The following is a 21,203-nucleotide window of genomic DNA, read 5'->3' as shown; positions in this document are numbered from 1 at the left end:
CCTTTTCCTCCCTTGTTACTGACCCTTCCCCATCTCTCCGTCCACCCCTCTGTTCCTTTCGGGTGCGCTCTCTCCTCATCCATGCCTCTCCTCACCTGTCTCATATTCTCCTCTCCTACCTCTATCTTCATCCTTCTTTTCATCTCACTTCTTTCACCTGTCTCTTCTCTAGTGCCTTCCTCTCTCCCACTTCTACGTGTACACCCCCTTGAATTAATGAGTGAATCAATCAGTCGTTCAAACCATCAATTAATCCATCAATCAGTAGATTTGTAGAGCGCTTCTTCTCACACGCGAGGGTATCCAGGCGCTAGATCATTCCCCACCGTTTCCCTTATGATGAAGCGACGACCCCCCACTTACATCTTGACGAAGGGATCCGAGTATCCGTTGGAGTCCATGGCTGCCAAGTGCGCACAGCGCAAGATGCCCACGATCAGGCCCTGCTTCTGGGAGCTATAGCAGAGGGAGATGAGGATCCGGCCGCGCTCCTCCGCTGGCACCTCTCCAGAGTCCTTTTTCCATCCGTGGGGAGGGGGGTGGAGAGAAGAGCACACTGGGTGAGATGAGGGGATACCACAGCTTTCTACCCCTCTGCCTCCCCTCCCTCCTCCTCTGCTCCACAAGCAGAATGCAGCACACATAGAAAAAGGTAAAAATGAGGGGAAATAAAGATATTCCTCCTAGTTACGTCTACCCTGGGGAAGCGTAAGGTATAAGCGCACTCCGGGTTTACAAGCTCTTGTAAGTCTGGGGATGTATCGAAATCCAGGGGTGTTGCATGAGGACACCCACAGCAATGCCCATGGAACCCCTCCCTGGTGCAGAGTAAGGCAACACAGCGATTTGCAATTCCTCGCCTTACTCCTTATCTACGAGGCCATTCAGAGTCACCCAAGGTGGCTTTGCGTGGCCTCATAGATATGACTGAAGGGTTTGCACCGCTGTTGTGCCACAAAACGTGATGCAATGGTGGCTCATAAACATAACCCTTCGTGTCTGTTTTTCTTTAAAACTCTGTTGCTATCCATGCCTTCCTCTTTATGTCCATCCCAAGCTTCGGGGCCGCAGCCTCTCTTCCCTTACCCACCATCTCCTTCACTCCTGTTCTCTAACTCATTCCTTCTCCTCACGTCTGTTTTCTCCCTCTAGTGTGCTTCCCCTTTGAGGCATACAGACCCATAGGCCCTCTTCTCCTGTGTTTTATCCTGTGATGGTTTGAGGATATGGAGGTTGACCCGGGAGTCCGCAGAATCATACCTAGTCTTCACAGGATATGATGACTTTGAGCCTCCCGGGCAGTCCTGATGTCATGATGCTGAAAGGTGTGTCACTAAAACTACATTTCCCATGAGCCCAAGGGCGTGGCTGACATAGCATTGAATGAGGCACTATGCCAGAGATGGGTCTTTTTTTTACAAGTTTAGCATTGTAGTTTCCATGCACTGCGCATGTCACTGGCTCTTCGGGTTAACTCTCTCAGAGCACAGACATCCGGTCACTGTCTGGGACCGGTCACGGCTGCAGATAAAGGCCAGGGTCTGATGGCCCAGAGGCAGGCCTGAGGAGTATTATAGGCAATACTCCACAGGGTTGGTACCTTCATCCCATGTGCATGAAGATGTGTGTGAGTGACAGGCGTGCTGGCTGTGACACATGTTGCTTTGCACCACTAACGTCCATTTTCTCCTGTCTTCCCTTCCTCTCTCCCACTCCTTTAGCTGTTTCCCACCCTTCCCATCTCTCTGTTTCTCTTTTCCTCTCTCTCTTTCCTTTCCTCCCACTTCTCTCCTCTAGCCCCTCCCCCTGTCCCTCCCACTCCCCTCCTTACCTCCTCGTACACCGACATCCCTCTCACCGCATTCATGGTGCTCGGACGCTTTTTCTGCAACGAGAGATGACACGTCCATGAGTCTACCAGGCCCCCTCGAGGACCCTGGTGAGCCCGCCTGGGTGGCACAGCCAAGCAAGCTCATTGGACTACAATGTGTGACTAAACGCGGTCTCCAGCCTGGAGCGACAGGTGCAACGGTGTGTTACGTAAAGTGTACGCAATCATCCCATGTGCATGACTCTGGGGTGGCATCCCTCTGCATGGGATGGCATCCCATGTGCATGACTCTGGGGTGGCATCCCTCTGCATGGGGTGGCAGCCCATGTGCATGACGTCGGGGTGGCATCCCTCTGCATGGGATGGCATCCCATGTGCATGACTCTGGGGTGGCATCCCTCTGCATGGGATGGCATCCCATGTGCATGACGTCGGGGTGGCATCCCTGCCAGGTTTTCCAGGTCCATGCATGATGTGCTGCTCCAGGTCAGGGTTTTTCTTTGAATTTTTGGACTTGTAGTGTTGCCCATTGCATTATAAAGAAGACTACATGTCCCAGAATTCAAAGGAAAAAACCTGGACTTGAGCAGCACAACACGCACGAACCGAGGAAGCTTGGCAGCTATGGGGTGGCCTGCGCTGGGGTGCAATAAAAAACAAAATTAGGGAAACGTGAGTGGACTCCATGGATGCAGCAGTGAGCATGAGGGGTCCTGGTGAGCTGACGTCACTCGTGGAGATAAGGACATGTGCCACCCGCTTGGTGTAATACCAGAATATCGTGGTCCTAATATAGTCTGACATAAATATTGTGTTCTAAATATTGTTTACAGAAATATCAGCCAACTGGAAACATCCGAATAGTTACAGCTCATGGGATAATATCTCTGTAAGGGATCTTTAGGGCATTACACAGGGCAGACGCTAGTCTGATATCCACCCCTGGGTTGGACTCTAGCTGGAGATGTGCGTGTCATACCCTGAGGCCGTATTACGAACATGCGCACTTGCCCCTTTTCAAAAGGTGCGTCCAGCGCAAACAGGGACAGTGCGCTGTGTTAGAAAGATTGTGCTGTTTCCAGGGCAACTGTAAACTCATGCTGTCCCCAGGGCAGCGCATTTAAGTGAAATACGGGGCAGCTGTTTAAAAACCCCTCTGCGTTGCACTGAGGAGGCAGCGACCCGCCTGCGCTTTTGAGAGATGAGAGAGAGACCCTTCCTGGTGGGTGCTGTGATTGACTGCACCCGCCTTCAAGGGGGATCCCTGGGGGTCCCTGGGACCCCCTTTCTTCCCTCCAGAGGGCTGTCTTTAGGAGGTGCACTTAAAGTGCACCATCTTTTTGTGGCAGACTTTCAGTGCACCTCGTAAGGGCATGCTTGCCTCTGCAGCCACATCCATAATACGGAGCAGGCGCAGAGGCAATTTATTCCCTCATTTGCATGGGGTCACGCACCAACGCAAAGGAGGAAACGCCCTCATGATAGTGCTGGCGGGCTATTTTTTATGCTTTTGCATTTCATTTGGGACTTAGAATATTTCTGATATCTAACTACTCTGTACTTTGCATTTAAGCCTTCATGGCATTTATTTTGGTTCTGCCTAATTTTGAGAATTTGTAATAAAACTCTTTAACTTTTCTCCTGATCTAGAACTCAGTCACTGAATGTTCCCAGGTACCTATGATTATTACACTGTTGAACCTATGTTGTGTAAGGTGCCTCTTAGAGAATGACCGGCTGAGCAACATTTTGGAACGCTTTGAATTTTGGGGTGTCCTGAATAATGGGGTACCGGGTTCTGCTTCCACAGTGGTGTTGAGGAAATGGATGGCATTAAGCAGATAGACGGAACTGAGGTGGCGTCCGGTTTTGAGGATATAGGTAATGAAAAATAGATGATGTTGAGATGGTTGGCGTTGAGGAGATGAGTGGTGTTGAAACAATGATTGTGATTTGGTAAATAGGCAGTAATGGGCAGATAGGTGTTGTTGAGGAGATGGGTGGTGTTGAGATGGTTCTTTTTGGGAAATGGATGGTGCTGAAGAGAAGGGCAGTTTTGAGCAGATGAGTGGGGTTGAGGAGATGTGTAGACCTGTAGAGTTTAAGGGTAGGTTAAGGGTTTAGGTTGGTAGGTGGTGTTGAAATGGGCAGTGTTGAGATGGTCTATGTTTCTGTAGAGGCGATAAATATTGGTGAGAAGATGGGTTCTGTTGAAGAGATGGGTAGTGCTATGGAGATAGGTCACACCGGTCACCTACTCCAGTGTTGTGATTGGTGACATCGAAATAGACGATGTTGTTTTCTGAGATGTATAGTGCTGAGCTGATGAGTGCTGTTACAGAAATGGGCAGACTTTTGAAGACGGGTGGTGTTGAGCAGGTGAGCGGTGTTGAGATGCAGAAGCCTTGGGATTGCTGGTGTGGAGGTCAGTGCTGTTGAGGCGATGGGGAATGCTGAGGAGACAGGTGTTGTTCAAGGGATGAGGAGTATTGGGGACAGGGATGATGCTGAGGAGATTGGCACTGTGGAGATGCTGATGATGGTGGTGTTGAGGTGTATCACGTTCAGGAGAAGGGCGATGTCTAGGTGGCTGGGTGAAGCAATGAGGTGGTGAGCAGGACCGTGTTGTTGAGAATATCACTGTGGAGCTATGGAGTATTAACTAAATGGGCAGCTCTGAAACAAGGACAGTGTTCAAGAGGTAGTGTTGATGAGACGGGATGTTTTTAGGACACTGAGATGAGAATCATTGATGAGATTTAGGGGCAGATTTAAGAGCCCCTAGCACCCCCTTGTGCCACATTAGCATACTTTTTTTACGCTAATGTGGCCGAACAAGGCCAAGATCACTGCAAATTTACAAAGTGGTACAATGCATGCATTGCGCTGTACTTTGTAACCGTTTGTGCTACATTTTGCCTGCGCCAGGCATAATGTATGCAAAGGGGGTGTTCCCCCGCTAGGGGGGCCAAAAAATGGTGCAAAGAAATCTAAGAGATTTCTTTGCGTCATTGTGTCGGCACTTTTAATGCCTGCTCAGAGCAGGAGTTAAAGGGAGGCATCCATTGGTTACGATGGGCCTCAATGAGCTTTGCAGGATTACCGTCAACATTTTCAACACTAATCCTGCAAAGCTCCAAACTAGTGTAAAAAATTCTGACGCTAGTTCCCCTAACTACTGCCATGGTGAGCTGTATATTAAATACGGTGCACACATGCTGGTGTTAGGGGGCGCTAAGGGGCGCAGGAAAAGTGGTGCTCACTACGTGCAGCGGCACTTTCATAAATCCACTGCTTAGTGTTAAGAAGCCGAGTATTAAAAAGATGACGGACAGCTGTATTGAGGGCAGAATCAGTGGTGAGCAGATGGTAGTGACGTGATGGGTCTCTTACCAATAGTGGCTTCTCCAGGCAGATGTTAAAAGCCTTCGTCTGGTTGGGTGAAAGCTTCTTCAATGGAACCCGGATCTCGCCAAGGAAATCGTTGCGTCCAAACTTGTCCTCATCGCACACAGAAAGCCTGTCCAACCAGAAGATACAACAGTGACATTAAATGCTGACGTCAGGGCTGCCATAGACTGTGGTGGGCTTGTGATAAAAGATTGGGTAGAGCACTCTTAAGTGCGTTTGCACCGCGTACAAGGGACGTACATCCTTTCAACCTCCCGCTTTCACCTCTCCTGCATGTACACACCTCTGTACACTTTTTGTCTCCCATACCCTGCTTCCTCCTATCTTCACTTCTCCGCTGCAAATATATCTCTCTGCCACATCTCTCTCTATCTTCTATCCTCCGTGCACCACTTTAACACTGCCCTTTTTACCTGCCCCTGTCCCATGCACCAATGCCATGATGTACCCTGGATATCTCTCCCCAATCCATGCCTCAAGATAACGTTGTACACTGTCAGAGAATACAGCATCCCCCTCCCTCCCAGTGCCACATGCTTCTAGATATCCCTGCATCACAAAGGTCTAAACATCCCTGCTTCATGATGGGCTAAATATCCCTCTATCAGGATGGTCTAGATATCCTTGCGTCACAATGGTCTAAATATCCCTGCATCACGATGGTCTAAAGATCCCTGCTTCATGATGGGCTAAATATCCCTCTATCAGGATGGTATCAATATCCCTCCATCACGATGGGCTAAATATCCTTGTGTCACAATGGTCTACACATTCTTGCATCACGATTGTCTAAATGTCCCTGCATCAAAATGGTCTAAAGATCCCTGCTTCACGATGGGCTAAATATCCCTCCATCAGGATGGTCTAAATATCCCTGCATCATGAAGGTCTAAATATCCCTGCTTCACGATGGTCTAAATATCCCTCCACCATGATGGTCTAAATATCCCTGCATCACAATGGTCTAAAGATCCCTCCATCACAATAGGCTAAATATCCCTCCATCACGATGGGCTAAATATCCCTCCATCAGGATGGGCTAAATATCCCTCCATCACGATGGGCTAAATATCCCTGCATCATGATGGTCTAAATATCCCTGCTTCATGATGGGCTAAATATCCCTCCATCAGGATGGTCTAAATATCCCTGCATCATGAAGGTCTAAATATCCCTGCTTCACGATGGTCTAAATATCCCTCCACCATGATGGTCTAAATATCCCTGCATCACAATGGTCTAAAGATCCCTCCATCACAATAGGCTAAATATCCCTCCATCACGATGGGCTAAATATCCCTCCATCACGATGGGCTAAATATCCCTCCATCAGGATGGGCTAAATATCCCTGCATCATGATGGTCTAAATATCCCTGCTTCATGATGGGCTAAATATCCCTCCATCAGGATGGTCTAAATATCTTCGCATCATGATGGTCTAAATATCCCTGCACCACAATGGTCTAAAGATCCCTGCTTCATGATGGGCTAAATATCCCTCCATCACGATGGGCTAAAGATCCCTCCATCACGATGGGTTAAATATCCCTCCATTGCGATGGGCTAAATATCCCTCCATCATGATGGTCTAAATATCCCTGCTTCATGATGGTCTAAATATCCTTGTGCCACAATGGTCTAAACATTCTTGCATAACGATGAGCTAAATATCCTTGCATCACAATGGTCTATATATCCCTGCATCACGATGGTCTAAATATCCCTACGTCATGATGGGCGAAATATTCCTGCATCACGATGCTCTAAATAGCCTGATGCCATGGTGGTCACCTTTAGCCAGCTATCTTCTTACCAAGACTTTGGATTCTGAGACTTGCAGAGTTCCTCGTGTCGTGATTCAAGACACCATTCTCTCTCCAGACTCCCCATGATAGGGAAGCATGGTGTGAACAAGGCTGCTCACTGCCTTCCTGCCTAAACTGCTCAGCAATGTCTCAATCTGTTATTTTTTTATGTTTGTTCTAACTTTTTGTGTTCTCTTCAATCAATCAATTAATCAGGTGTTTATTAAGCACAACTACTCACCCACAAAGGGTCTCAAGGCGCTGCAGGGGGCGTACAGCGTCCATCAGTGAGGTGGTTCTTCAAAAAGCCATGTCTTCAGCTCCTTCGTGAAGTTGAGGAGAGGGTAGCTCATCGGAGGTGGAGCGGAAGGGCATTCCAGGCCCCTGTTCTAGTTTTCTTGATGCGGGGTACTTCTGCGAGAGAGAGCTGGGCTGAGCGTCGGGTCTTGTGGGGTACGTGGAAGGTGAGTCGCCTGTTCAGGTAGGCTGGTCCGGTGTCGTGAAGGGCTTTGTGTGCGTGGGTGAGAATCTTAAAGGTGATTCTTTTCTCTATGGGAAGCCAGTGTAGTGTGCGCAGGTGTTGAGAGATGTGGCAGTGTCGGGGCAGGTTAAGGACCAGTCTGGCGGCGGCGTTCTGGATGTTCTGTAGTTTACGGGTGAGTTTATTGTTGATCCCAGCGTTGCCATAGTCCAGTCTGCTGGTAACGAGGGCGTGTGGCGGTCTTTCTCTGTTTGAGGGGGATCCATTTGAAGGTCTTGCTTAGGAGGCAGAGGGTGAGGAAGCAGGTGGATGTGACTGAGTTGATTTGGCGGTTCATGTTGAGTTTGGAGTCCAGTATGATCCCGAGGTTACTGGCATGGTTCGTGGGGGTGGGCGGGCTTCTGAGGGTGGGTGGTCACAAGGAGTCGTTCCATGCGTCGGGTTGAGGGCCCATGATGAGTACTTCTGCCTTGTTCGGGTTGAGTTGAAGGCAGCTGTTTTTCATCCAGTTGGCGACTGCTCCCATGCCTTCACGGAAATTGTGTCTGGCTCTGTTGGGTTCATTGGATAGGGAGAGGATGAGTTGGGTATCGGTGTAGGAGACGATGTCGACCAGCGGGACCATGTAGACGTTAAACAGCGTGGGGCTGAGGGAGGACCCCGGGGAACTCTGCAGGTGGTAGGTGTTGGGTCCGAGAGGAAGGGGGCAAGTCTCACTCGTTGAGTCTGCCTAAGAGGAAGGATTGGATCCAGTCGAGGGCCTTGTCTCGGATGCCGGCTTCGTGAAGTCTGCGTATCAGGGTGTGGTGGGAGACTGCGTGTCTCTTGTAAATTGTCTCCTGATTTCTTTGGAGGCAATATGCTGGTGTCTGACCTGAGTCTACATCCCAGGTACCATGAATCGCTGGCTCCTATCTGTATTGTACACAGACCCACACACAGCTGTGCTGATGTCCCTCTGGCCTGACCTACACCTCCTCTATCTGGTGGACCTTGTCCTGATAATGTGAGCATCGGTGTAGGGTGTGTGCCTGCTAGGCCAATGGTCTTGTAAGGAGGATGTGCTTGGAGAGTGCATGTGCCATGTATGGTTCGGCGTCCATTCTATGTGGTCAATTGAAACAGACAGTTTCAGAACAACAGCCAGCAGTATATCTTTCTCGCACCTCGCCACCAAGACGTGGAACACTCTTCCCAACCACCTGCGTTAGACCAAGGACCTCCTTACCTTCAGGAGCCATCTCAAGACTTGGCTGTTCGAGCACTAGCAGCCCCCTCCCCACCAGCGCCTTGAGACCCTCACGGGCGAGTAGTGCGCTTTACAAATTCCCTGATTGATTGATTGATTGACTTTGAGTATCTTCCTATTGGTTGATGGCATCTGCCTGTGTACTGCTATACTTCTGGGATGTTGAGGGCTGTGATGGCTCTGCGCGGAGTTGTCACGCTGGTTCAGGCACGTACAGTAGGACAGGATGCTTTTTGGAGCCTGCTGATGCAGGAAGTGTTGTAGATGTGTGCAGGAGGAAGGTGGGCCTAGAGCCTCAGAGCTGACACATTGACAAGAGGTCTGACAGAGCCTGTGTACTGCTGGAGCATCACTTTTTTGGTGCTCCGGCTGTGCAGAATGCGGACCCATATCTAAGAGGCCACACCAAAGCACCTTGCACGACTTTTCATAGCCTCAGAGATATGGAGAAAGGCAAGGCAGTGAAAATCACTTTGTTGCCTTACTCTGCGGTAGGGAGGCGTTGCATGGGTGTTGTGTGGGTTTTTCCTATGCAACACCCAGGGATCTTGACGCATTCCTAGATTTATGGACATGTAAACCTGGGAATGCGTCAAAACCATACGCCTTCCTAGTGGAGGCGCAACGTGGAGAAATATCTTTATTTCTCCTCATTTGTTCCTCTTCCAATGTGTGCTGCATTTTGCAAGAAATATAGAAAGAAGAAAACGTCTCCCAGGATTGTGTCCCTTCCTGCACAAAAACAATCACACATTCATCCATGGTGCAAGAGTGCCTGTTTTGGCACTAGGCAGCCCATTGTACGCCAGCGCGGGGGGAAAGGGCAGGAAAGCACTGTTTTGGATAAATAAGGTGCATTTCGGCCCTTTCCCTGTGGCACAAGGCAGCGTGGCAAGATCACTTACGTCGCCGTGCGCCACTATTCTTGTAAATATGTCGGCTAGTACTTTAGTGTTTGTGGCCTGCGCATTGATGGGGACTGAGCAGGAGGCACATACAGGACCTGGTGAGAAGCAGAGGGGTGTACTGGGATTTTATTGAAAGTGACTCATTGCAGTGGACTGGCCTTGGGTGCTGACAGATGCAGAGGAACACAGGCACCTGCAGGAGGCCAGGGTGTCCACATTTTAGCGGACTGCCCACTCAGCTGTGCGGATATCTTAGGGTGCTTGGTGTCACTGACGAATCAAGTGTGCCCACTGAAAGTTCCCAAAGTCCTGCAGAAGTGCATAACTAACTGCAGAACAACACTTACTCCAGTTTGAAACAAGTCACTATCTGTTAAAAAAAAGCCCCCTCTCAGAAATGCACCCCCACTTTGACCTGGACAGTTTCCACATTCCTGCTAAACCAGCAGCTGAAGGCTGGTCTTTCCATGGTGTGGGCTGACTTTACAAGGTGTTCATAAAAGGTCTCTGTTCCCACACACTTCTGCCACCCGCCTCCCTTCCAGCCGGAGCCCCCACTGAGAAGGGCACAAGTTCACTTTTACCCAATGCAATAAAAGCCAAAATACACTCTGAGTCTGCAGGGGAGCCAGCCAGGCTTTCCTCTGCTTGCCCTTGTATTCCATCTCCCTTGTGTCTCGGAAGAAAAGAGGCTCTGAGGCCTCAGGATGGACATGAAAGGGAGCCTTGCTGAGCCAGTGCACATGGGAACCTACCTGTGACCCATGCACTGTGGCTCTGAGGTCTCAGGATGGACATGAGAGGGAGCCTTGCTGAGCCAGTGCACATGGGAACCTTGGCCTGGTGTCTGAGGGACCCTTCCTCCATGCTGGGAACCTGTGACCCATGCACTGTGGCTCTGAGGTTTCGGGTTGGACATGAGAGGGAGCCTTGCTGAGCCAGTGCACACGGGAACCTTGGCCTGGTGTCTGAGGGGCCCTTCCTCCATGCTGGGAACCTGTGACCCATGCACTGTGGCTCTGAGGCCTCAGGATGGACATGGGAAGAAGCCTTGCTGAGCCAGTGCACACGGGAACCTTGGCCTGGTGTCTGAGGGACCCTTCCTCCATGCTGGGAACCTGTGACCCATGCACTGTGGTTCTGAGGTCTCGGGTTGGAAATGAGAGGGAGCCTTGCTGAGCCAGTGTACATGGGAACCTTGGCCTGGTGTCTGAGGGACCCTTCCTCCATGCTGGGAACCTGTGACCCATGCACTGTGGCTCTGAGGCCTCAGGATGGACACAAAAGGGAGCCTTGCTGAGCCAGTGCACATGGGAACCTTGGCCTGGTGTCTGAGGGACCCTTCCTCCATGCTGGGAACCTGTGACCCATGCACTGTGGCTCTGAGGTCTCGGGTTGGACATGAGAGGGAGCCTTGCTGGGCCAGTGTACATGGGAACCTTGGCCTGGTGTCTGAGGGACCCTTCCTCCATGCTGGGAACCTGTGACCCATGCACAGTGGCTCTGAGGTCTCAGGATGGACATGAGAGGGAGCCTTGCTGAGCCAGTGCACACGGGAACCTTGGCCTGGTGTCTGAGGGGCCCTTCCTCCGTGCTGGGAACCTGTGACCCATGCACTGTGGCTCTGAGGTCTCGGGTTGGGCATGAGAGGGAGCCTTGCTGAGCCAGTGTACATGGGAACCTTGGCCTGGTGTCTGAGGGGCCCTTCCTCCATGCTGGGAACCTGTGACCCATGCACTGTGGCTCTGAGGCCTCAGGATGGACACAAAAGGGAGCCTTGCTGAGCCAGTGCACATGGGAACCTTGGCCTGGTGTCTGAGGGACCCTTCCTCCATGCTGGGAACCTGTGACCCATGCACTGTGGCTCTGAGGTCTCGGGATGGACATGAGAGGGAGCCTTGCTGAGCCAGTGTACATGGGAACCTTGGCCTGGTGTCTGAGGGACCCTTCCTCCATGCTGGGAACCTGTGACCCATGCACTGTGGCTCTGAGGCCTCGGGATGGACATGAGAGGGAGCCTTGCTGAGCCAGCGAACATGGGAACCTTGGCCTGGTGTCTGAGGGACCCTTCCTCCATGCTGGGAACCTGTGACCCATGCACTGTGGCTCTGAGGTCTCAGGATGGACATGAGAGGGAGCCTTGCTGAGCCAGTGCACACGGGAACCTTGGCCTGGTGTCTGAGGGACCCTTCCTCCATGCTGGGAACCTGTAACCCATGCACTGTTGAGGAACAACTGTTGCTGGTACAAATGAGCAGAACTGTTTTTTAAAAGATGCACACTGTTCTAAAAAGTTTTCTCCCCTAAACAAATGTACTTGGGGCATCGATTTCTTTCAGCTCCAAAAACTGAGCGACTATTGCCCCCTGCAGGTGTGTTTGTGGACAACACCCAACACATTTTTTTTTATTCATTTAGCTTTCTTCTCGCCCCCAAGTTAGGTTTCACATAATTGTGTGAACTTTCACTCATTGAGTTCATGTCTATCTTACTTGTAAGTTTGCTAGTTTTTAATCTGCATCTGTGCATCTGCCAGGGGTTATGTGTGTATGTATCCTGGGGCAGCTACCAGAGGTGAGCCAGGTGGCTCCCTCTCAACTACCATCAGGACTGTGAACTCTCTCCACCAAGCTTAACCGTCTGGTTTCCTACAGCAAATTAATTTTTTCATTTTTCATTTCATAATTGAGAGTTAATATATGCAACCAACCCAAGTTCTACACAAACTAGTAACTTTTCAAGGCTCACTTGATTTATTAGAAGAAGCAAGTGCCTCGTGTCCAACTATACAGTTCATGTAATATTCCTTTACGTCTGTATCCATCCATCAGGCTGCGTTTTTTACGCCTGTGGCCTTGTTCCTTCTGTATCTTTTCCATCAGTTTGACACAAGCTCTGTCACTGACACTTTCTATCACTTGATGCCACTACTGACACTGGCTCTGTCACTGACACTCTGTGTGACCCTGGTCTCTTCTCTTCCTTTACTCTCAGTATTACACTAGATGTGTCACTGACGCTCTGTGTGACCCTGGTCTCTTCTCTTCCTTTACTCTCAGTATTACAATAGCTGTGTCACTGACGCTCTGTGTGACCCTGGTCTCGCCTCTTCTCTTCCTTCCCTCTCATGACACTGGCTCTGTCACTGACGCTCTGTGTGACCTGGGCCATATCTCTTCTTTTACTCTCAGTATGTCACTGGCTCTGTCACTGACGCTCTGTGTGACCCTGGTCTCTTCTCTTCCTTTACTCTCAGTATTACACTAGCTGTGTCACTGACGCTCTGTGTGACCCTGGTCTCTTCTCTTCCTTTACTCTCAGTATTACACTAGCTGTGTCACTGACGCTCTGTGTGACCCTTGTCTCTTCTCTTCCTTTACTCTCAGTATTACACTAGCTGTGTCACTGACGCTCTGTGTGACCCTGCTCTCGCCTCTTCTCTTCCTTTACTCTCAGTGTGTCACTGGCTCTGTCACTGACTCTCTGTGTGACCCTGGTCTCTTCTCTTCCTTTACTCTCAGTATTACACTAGCTCTGTCACTGACGCTCTGTGTGACCCTGGGCCACCTCTCTTCTCTTCCTTTACTCTCAGTATGTCACTGGCTCTGTCACTGACACTCTGTGTAAACCTGGTCTCTTCTCTTCCTTTACTCTCAGTATTACACTAGCTGTGTCACTGATGCTCTGTGTGACCCTGGTCTCTTCTCTTCCTTTACTCTCAGTATTACACTAGCTGTGTCACTGACGCTCTGTGTGACCCTGGTCTCGCCTCTTCTCTTCCTTTCCTCTCATGACACTAGCTGTGTCACTGACGCTCTGTGTGACCCAGGTCTCTTCTCTTCCTTTACTCTCATTATTACACTAGCTCTGTCACTGACGCTCTGTGTTACCCTGGGCCACGTCTCTTCTCTTCCTTTACTCTCAGTATGTCACTGGCTCTGTCACTGACACTCTGTGTGACCCTGGTCTCTTCTCTTTCTTTACTCTCAGTATGTCACTGGCTCTGTCACTGACGCTCTGTGTGACCTGGGCCTCTTCTCTTCCTTTACTCTCAGTATTACACTAACTGTGTCACTGACGCTCTGTGTGACCCTGGTCTCGCCTCTTCTCTTCCTTTCCTATCATGACACTAGCTCTGTCACTGACGATCTGTGTGACCCTGGCCTCATCTCTTCTCTTCCTTTACTCTCAGTATGTCACTTGCTCTGTCACTGACACTCTGTGTGACCCTGGTCTCTTCTCTTCCTTTACTCTCAGTATAACACTAGCTGTGTCACTGACGCTCTGTGTGACCCTGGTCTCTTCTCTTCCTTTACTCTCAGTATTACACTAGCTGTGTCACTGACGCTCTGTGTGACCCTGGTCTCTTCTCTTCCTTTACTCTCAGTATTACACTAGCTGTGTCACTGACGCTCTGTGTGACCCTGCTCTCACCTCTTCTCTTCCTTTACTTTCAGTGTGTCACTGGCTCTGTCACTGACGCTCTGTGTGACCCTGGTCTCTTCTCTTCCTTTACTCTCAGTATTACACTAGCTCTGTCACTGACGCTCTGTGTGACCCTGGGCCACGTCTCTTCTCTTCCTTTACTCTCAGTATGTCACTGGCTCTGTCACTGACACTCTGTGTGACCCTGGTCTCTTCTCTTCCTTTACTTTCAGTATGTCACTGGCTCTGTCACTGACGCTCTGTGTGACCTGGGCCTCTTCTCTTCCTTTACTCTCAGTATTACACTAGCTGTGTCACTGATGCTCTGTGTGACCCTGGTCTCTTCTCTTCCTTTACTCTCATTATTACACTAGCTCTGTCACTGACGCTCTGTGTGACCCTGGGCCACGTCTCTTCTCTTCCTTTACTCTCAGTATGTCACTGGCTCTGTCACTGACACTTTGTGTGACCCTGGTCTCTTCTCTTCCTTTACTCTCAGTATGTCACTGGCTCTGTCACTGACACTTTGTGTGACCCTGGTCTCTTCTCTTCCTTTACTCTCAGTATGTCACTGGCTCTGTCACTGACGCTCTGTGTGACCCTGGTCTCGCCTCTTCTCTTCCTTTCCTCTCATGACACTGGCTTTGTCACTGACGCTCTGTGTGACCCTGGCCTCATCTCTTCTCTTCCTTTACTCTCAGTATTACACTAGCTCTGTCACTGACGCTCTGTGTGACCCTGGGCCACGTCTCTTCTCTTTCTTTAGTCTCAGTATTACACTGGCTCTGTCACTGACACTCTGTGTGACCTGGGCCTCTTCTCTTCCTTTCCTCTCATGACACTAGCTGTGTCACTGACACACTGTGTGACCCTGGGCCACGTCTCTTCTCTTCCTTTACTCTCAGTATGTCACTGGCTCTGTCACTGACACTCTGTGTGACCCTGGTCTCTTCTCTTCCTTTACTCTCAGCATTACACTAGCTCTGTCACTGACGCTCTGTGTGACCTGGGCCTCTTCTCTTCCTTTACTCTCAGTATTACACTAGCTCTGTCACTGACGCTCTGTGTGACCCTGGGCCACGTCTCTTCTCTTTCTTTAGTCTCAGTATTACACTGGCTCTGTCACTGACACTCTGTGTGACCTGGGCCTCTTCTCTTCCTTTCCTCTCATGACACTAGCTGTGTCACTGACACACTGTGTGACCCTGGGCCACGTCTCTTCTCTTCCTTTACTCTCAGTATGTCACTGGCTCTGTCACTGACACTCTGTGTGACCCTGGCCTCTTCTCTTCCTTTACTCTCAGTATGTCACTGGCTCTGTCACTGACACTCTGTGTGACCCTGGTCTCTTCTCTTCCTTTACTCTCAGCATTACACTAGCTCTGTCACTGACGCTCTGTGTGACCTGGGCCTCTTCTCTTCCTTTACTCTCAGTATTACACTAGCTGTGTCACTGACGCTCTGTGAGACCCTGGTATCGCCTCTTCTCTTCCTTTACTCTCAGTATTACACTAGCTGTGTCCCTGACGCTCTGTGTGACCCTGGTCTTGCCTCTTCTCTTCCTTTCCTCTCATGACACTGGCTCTGTCACTGACGCTCTGTGTGACCCTGGTCTCTTCTCTTCCTTTACTCTCAGTATTACACTAGCTCTGTCACTGACGCTCTGTGTGACCCTGGTCTCTTCTCTTCCTTTACTCTCAGTATGTCACTGGCTCTGTCACTGACACTCTGTGTGACCCTGGCCTTGCCTCTTCTCTTCCTTTCCTCTCATGACACTGGCTCTGTCACTGACGCTCTGTGTGACCCTGGTCTCTTCTCTTCCTTTACTCTCAGTATGTCACTGGCTCTGTCACTGACACTCTGTGTGACCCTGGTCTCTTCTCTTCCTTTACTCTCAGCATTACACTAGCTCTGTCACTAACGCTCTGTGTGACCCTGGTCTCTCTCTTCCTTTACTCTCAGTATTACACTAGCTGTGTCACTGACGTTCTGTGTGACCTGGGCCACCTCTCTTCTCTTCCTTTAGTCTCAGTATGTCACTGGCTCTGTCACTGACACTCTGTGTGACCCTGGTCTCTTCTCTTCCTTTACTCTCAGTATTACACTAGCTGTGTCACTGACGTTCTGTGTGACCTGGGCCACGTCTCTTCTCTTCCTTTACTCTCAGTATGTCACTGGCTCTGTCACTGACACTCTGTGTGACCCTGGCCTCTTCTCTTCCTTTACTCTCAGTATGTCACTGGCTCTATCACTGACACTCTGTGTGACCCTGGCCTTGCCTCTTCTCTTCCTTTCCTCTCATGACACTGGCTCTGTCACTGACGCTCTGTGTGACCCTGGTCTTGCCTCTTCTCTTCCTTTCCTCTCATGACACTAGCTGTGTCACTGACGCACTGTGACCCTGGGCCACGTCTCTTCTCTTCCTTTACTCTCAGTATGTCACTGGCTCTGTCACTGACACTCTGTGTGACCCTGGTCTCTTCTCTTCCTTTACTCTCAGCATTACACTAGCTCTGTCACTGACGCTCTGTCTGACCCTGGTCTCTTCTCTTCCTTTACTGTCAGTATTATACTAGCTGTTTCACTTACGTTCTGTGTGACCTGGGCCACGTCTCTTCTCTTCCTTTAGTCTCAGTATGTCACTGACACTCTGTGTGACCCTGGTCTCTTCTCTTCCTTTACTCTCAGTATTACACTAGCTGTGTCACTGACGTTCTGTGTGACCTGGGCCACGTCTCTTCTCTTCCTTTACTCTCAGTATGTCACTGGCTCTGTCACTGACACTCTGTGTGACCCTGGCCTCTTCTCTTCCTTTACTCTCAGTATGTCACTGGCTCTGTCACTGACACTCTGTGTGACTCTGGTCTCTTCCCTTCCTTTACTCTCAGCATTACACTAGCTCTGTCACTGACGCTCTGTGTGACCTGGGCCTCTTCTCTTCCTTTACTCTCAGTATTACACTAGCTGTATCACTGACGCTCTGTGTGACCCTGGTCTTGCCTCTTCTCTTCCTTTACTCTCAGTATGACACTAGCTCCGTCACTGACACTCTGTGTGACCCTAGCCTCGTCTCTTCCTTTACTCTCACTATGACACTGGCTCTGTCACTGACACTCTGTGTGACCCTGGTCTTTTCTCTTCCTTTACTCTCAGTATTACACTAGCTGTGTCACTGACGCTCTGTGTGACCCTGGTCTCTTCTCTTCCTTTACTCTCAATATTACACTAGCTCTGTCACTGACGCTCTGTGTGACCTGGGCCACGTCTCTTCTCTTCCTTTAGTCTCAGTATGTCACTGGCTCTGTCACTGACACTCTGTGTGACCCTGGTCTCTTCTCTTCCTTTACTCTCAGTATTACACTAGCTCTGTCACTGACACTCTGTGTGACCCTGGTCTTTTCTCTTCCTTTACTCTCAGTATTACACTAGCTGTGTCACTGACGCTCTGTGTGACCCTGCTCTTGCCTCTTCCTTTACTCTCAGTATTACACTAGCTGTGTCACTGACGCACTGTGTGACCCTGGGCCACGTCTCTTCTCTTCCTTTACTCTCAGTATGTCACTGGCTCCGTCACTGACGCTCTGTGTGACCCTGGTCTCTTCTCTTCCTTTACTCTCAGTATTACACTAGCTGTGTCACTGTCGCTCTGTGACCTGGGCCTCTTCTCTTCCTTTCCTCTCATGACACTAGCTGTGTCACTGACGTTCTGTGTGACCTGGGCCACGTCTCTTCTCTTCCTTTAGTCTCAGTATGTCACTGGCTCTGTCACTGACACTCTGTGTGACCCTGGTCTCTTCTCTTCCTTTACTCTCAGTATTACACTAGCTCTGTCACTGACGCTCTGTGTGACTTGGGCCTCTTCTCTTCCTTTCCTCTCATGACACTAGCTGTGTCACTGACGCTCTGTGTGACCTGGGCCATGTCCTCCCTGATCCCAGACCCCCCAGCTCTGTCGTCCATTCTTCATCTCACAGCACATGCACAGATGGGGGCCACAAGTGCGCATGCCTGGGGTGGTCCTCACCGGAGAGTCTTGCGCACCATGTCTTCCTTGGTGACTCCGTAGTAGGTGAGGGTCTCGTTCCACATGGGCTTCAGCGTGTTGTGCAGGGTCTTGGTGCGGAGTTTGTTTGCCTGGCAGGAGGGAGAGGAGAAGCTGAAACAAAGGACAGTCTGTGCTCTTTTGTTACACAAGCATTGTGGTGTAGCGGCAGTGCAGGAGCGTGCAGTCTGAAGGTACTCACTCCTGTGGGCAGATGCCTGAATGTTGGAGGGTGCATTGAGTGTAGCGGCTAGAGGCAGTTCAGGAGTGTGCAGTGTGAAGGTACTCACTCCTGTGGGCAGATGCCTGAATGTTGGAGGGTGCAGTGAGTGTAGCGGCTAGAGGCAGTGCAGGAGCGTGCCGTGTGAAGGTACTCACTCCTGTGGGCAGATGCCTGAATGTTGGAGGGTGCATTGAGTGTAGCGGCTAGAGGCAGTGCAGAAGTGTGCAGTGTGAAGGTACTCACTCCTGTGGGCAGATGCCTGAATGTTGGAGGGTGCATTGAGTGTAGCGGCTAGAGGCAGTGCAGAAGCGTGCAGTGTGAAGGTACTCACTCCTGTGGGCAGATGCCTGAATGTTGGAGGGTGCATGCAGATGCCTGAATGTAAGAGGGTGCATTGAGTGTAGAGGCTAGAGGCAGCGCAGAAGTGTGCAGTGGGAAGGTGCTAACTCCTGTGGGCAGGGTGCATTGAGTGTAGAGGCTAGAGGCAGTGCAGAAGTGTGCAGTGTGGAGATACTCACTCCTGTGGGCAGATACCTGAATGTTGGAGGGTGCATTGAGTGTAGAGGCAGTGCAGAAGCGTGCAGTGTGAAGGTACTCACTCCTGTGGGCAGATGCCTGAATGTTGGAGGGTGGTGCCACATTAGGATGGATGGATGAATAGATGAAGGGATGAATGGGTGGAGGAATGAATGAAGGGACAGAGGGAGAAATGGGTGCATGGATGGAGGGGGAATAGCTGGATGGAGGGATGGGGTGAGAGGGGGATGGAGGTGTGGATGGATGGAGAAAGTAAGGGGGAGGAGAGATGGATGGATTGAGTGATGGATGGATCAAGGGAGGAAGGGATGGATGGTAGGAGGTGGGAGGAAGGGAAAGATGGATGGATGGAGGGAGGGATGATGGAGGTAGGGAGGGATGGATGGATGGAGGAAGACAGCGATGGGTGGATGCAGGGAGGAAGGGATGGATAGATAATTGAAGGGATGGATGGAGGGAGGGAAGGATGGATGTGGAGGGAAGGAGGGATGGAGGAAGGCATGGATGGAAGGATGGATGTAGGGATAGATAGATGAGTGGATGGAGGTGGAGGTTAGGGAGGGATGGATGGATGAATGAATGATGGGATGGAGGGAGGGGTGGGTGGATGGATGGAGGGAGGAAGGTATGGATGGATCATTGAAGGGAGGGAGGGATGGATGGAGAGAGGGAGGGATGGAGGAAGGCATGGATGGGGGATGGATAGAGGAGTGGATGGAGGTGGAGGTCAGGGAGGGAGGGATGAATGGATGAATGAATGAAGGGACAGAGGGAGGGATGGGTGCATGGATGGAGGGGGCATAGATGGATGGAGGGATGGATAGATGAGTGGGTGGAAGGTTAGGGAGGGATGGATGGATGAATGAATAAAGGGACAGAGGGAGGGATGGGTGGATGGATGGAGGGGGGATAGATGGATGGAGGGATGGATAGATGAGCGCACTACACCAAATTAGCTTCCTCCATGGAATTAAAGCTCTAATCCCAGTAGATGATTTAAAGTGAATGGTTCAGTCTGCAACCCGCACGAGGCTTGATCATGGCAACTCCTCGATGACTGGCTACCCAGAATCCTTCTTGCCCCTTTAAAGCCAGCTGCTTTAAGTCCCTCATGCTAGCCGCGGCTTGGCTGGCATTAGTAACTGAAGACCTGAACACATCACGTCCGCCAAAATATAAACCCCATAGGGTATAATGGGATCTATATTTTGGCAGGCAAGAAATCTGTCACCGTTGTGATGGAGTAACTCATCCGCCAATATCTAAATCATGCCCTCAGTCATGATCACTCGCAGTGGGCTTTCTGCTGAAAGGTAATGTCTACAGAACCTGGGGCCTGATTTCCATTTCAGCAGATGGTGACGGACAGCCTATTATGTTCCCACAGAAAATAATAGGATTTAGATTTCGGCGGACGGGCTATCTGTCACTCTTGTGACAGAGTCACCCCAATTATAAAAACTCTTTACATGGGGCTTCAAGCCACTGAGTCCAAAAAACTGATTACCTCAGGGAGTACTCATTCACTCACTATGGATTGCTGACAATTCCACCTTCAAAAATCTAAAACTTTAACACACTCTTTCACAGGCGGCACTTTCAAGTATGGAATGCCACCCCCCATAAGGAGAAATCATCCTATGATATATTTAAATAAGAACTTAAATGCCTGATTTTTCAATGGCATTTCAACATACGAGGAGACCATGTCATGTACAGAAGACTCAGCTGCCAGGGTTCCTCGGCTTGATGCTAATTATTTAGCTTGACTGCATATATATATATATATATATATATATATATATATATATATATATATATATATGTATATATTTTAACTGCCTATATTCACTGTTGATGTATTGCACATTTTCTGTCTATTGTTTAACTGCAGTGAATATTTTGGCATCTACACGTATTTCACTGCATAGAAATTAAATGCTCATGTTTATGTTTTTGTGTGCTTTTATTTGATATCTGGGAAGTGCCTTAATAAATTCATTACTCAGACTAAGAGTGCTGCATTCTTTTGCATGTTTCCTCTTAGTTTAAAGCAGAGCAACACAACTTGGTGTCACTCTGCAGGGTTTTGAAATAAAAGATTTAAAAGTGAAAATGTTTGGCAAAAAATCAAAGGCAGTTTCCCAGGTGCCAAATGTTATACCAGGGTGGGAAAAAGCACCCTATACTGCTCTAGCAAATGTATGGGTGCATGGTTCTGTGAAAATTGGAGTGTATGCCTTGTAGATGCTGAACCAACTCAGGTAGTAAATTGTTTGCTAAAAGTGCC

General features: G+C 49.8%; 1 protein-coding gene across 1 annotated transcript in view; it reads right to left on the bottom strand.

Annotated features, from left to right (window-relative positions):
- The window catches only part of LOC138293682 (double C2-like domain-containing protein beta), a 355,441-nt gene that overhangs the window by 27,867 nt on the left and 306,371 nt on the right, over positions 1-21,203 (bottom strand). Inside the window, exons 4-7 of the mRNA XM_069232987.1 lie at positions 18,136-18,245; positions 5,225-5,351; positions 1,832-1,885; positions 364-515 (exon numbers count right to left, since the gene is read on the bottom strand). Of these exons, the coding sequence (XP_069089088.1) occupies positions 364-515; positions 1,832-1,885; positions 5,225-5,351; positions 18,136-18,245 (443 nt within the window). The remainder of the gene's footprint in view (positions 1-363; positions 516-1,831; positions 1,886-5,224; positions 5,352-18,135; positions 18,246-21,203) is intronic.

The sequence above is a fragment of the Pleurodeles waltl genome, chromosome 4_2 (genome assembly GCF_031143425.1).
Source record: "Pleurodeles waltl isolate 20211129_DDA chromosome 4_2, aPleWal1.hap1.20221129, whole genome shotgun sequence".
Lineage (NCBI taxonomy): Eukaryota > Metazoa > Chordata > Amphibia > Caudata > Salamandridae > Pleurodeles > Pleurodeles waltl.
The sequence above is the reverse complement of the archived record's forward strand: the minus strand, read 5'-3'. Positions and strand labels throughout refer to the sequence as shown.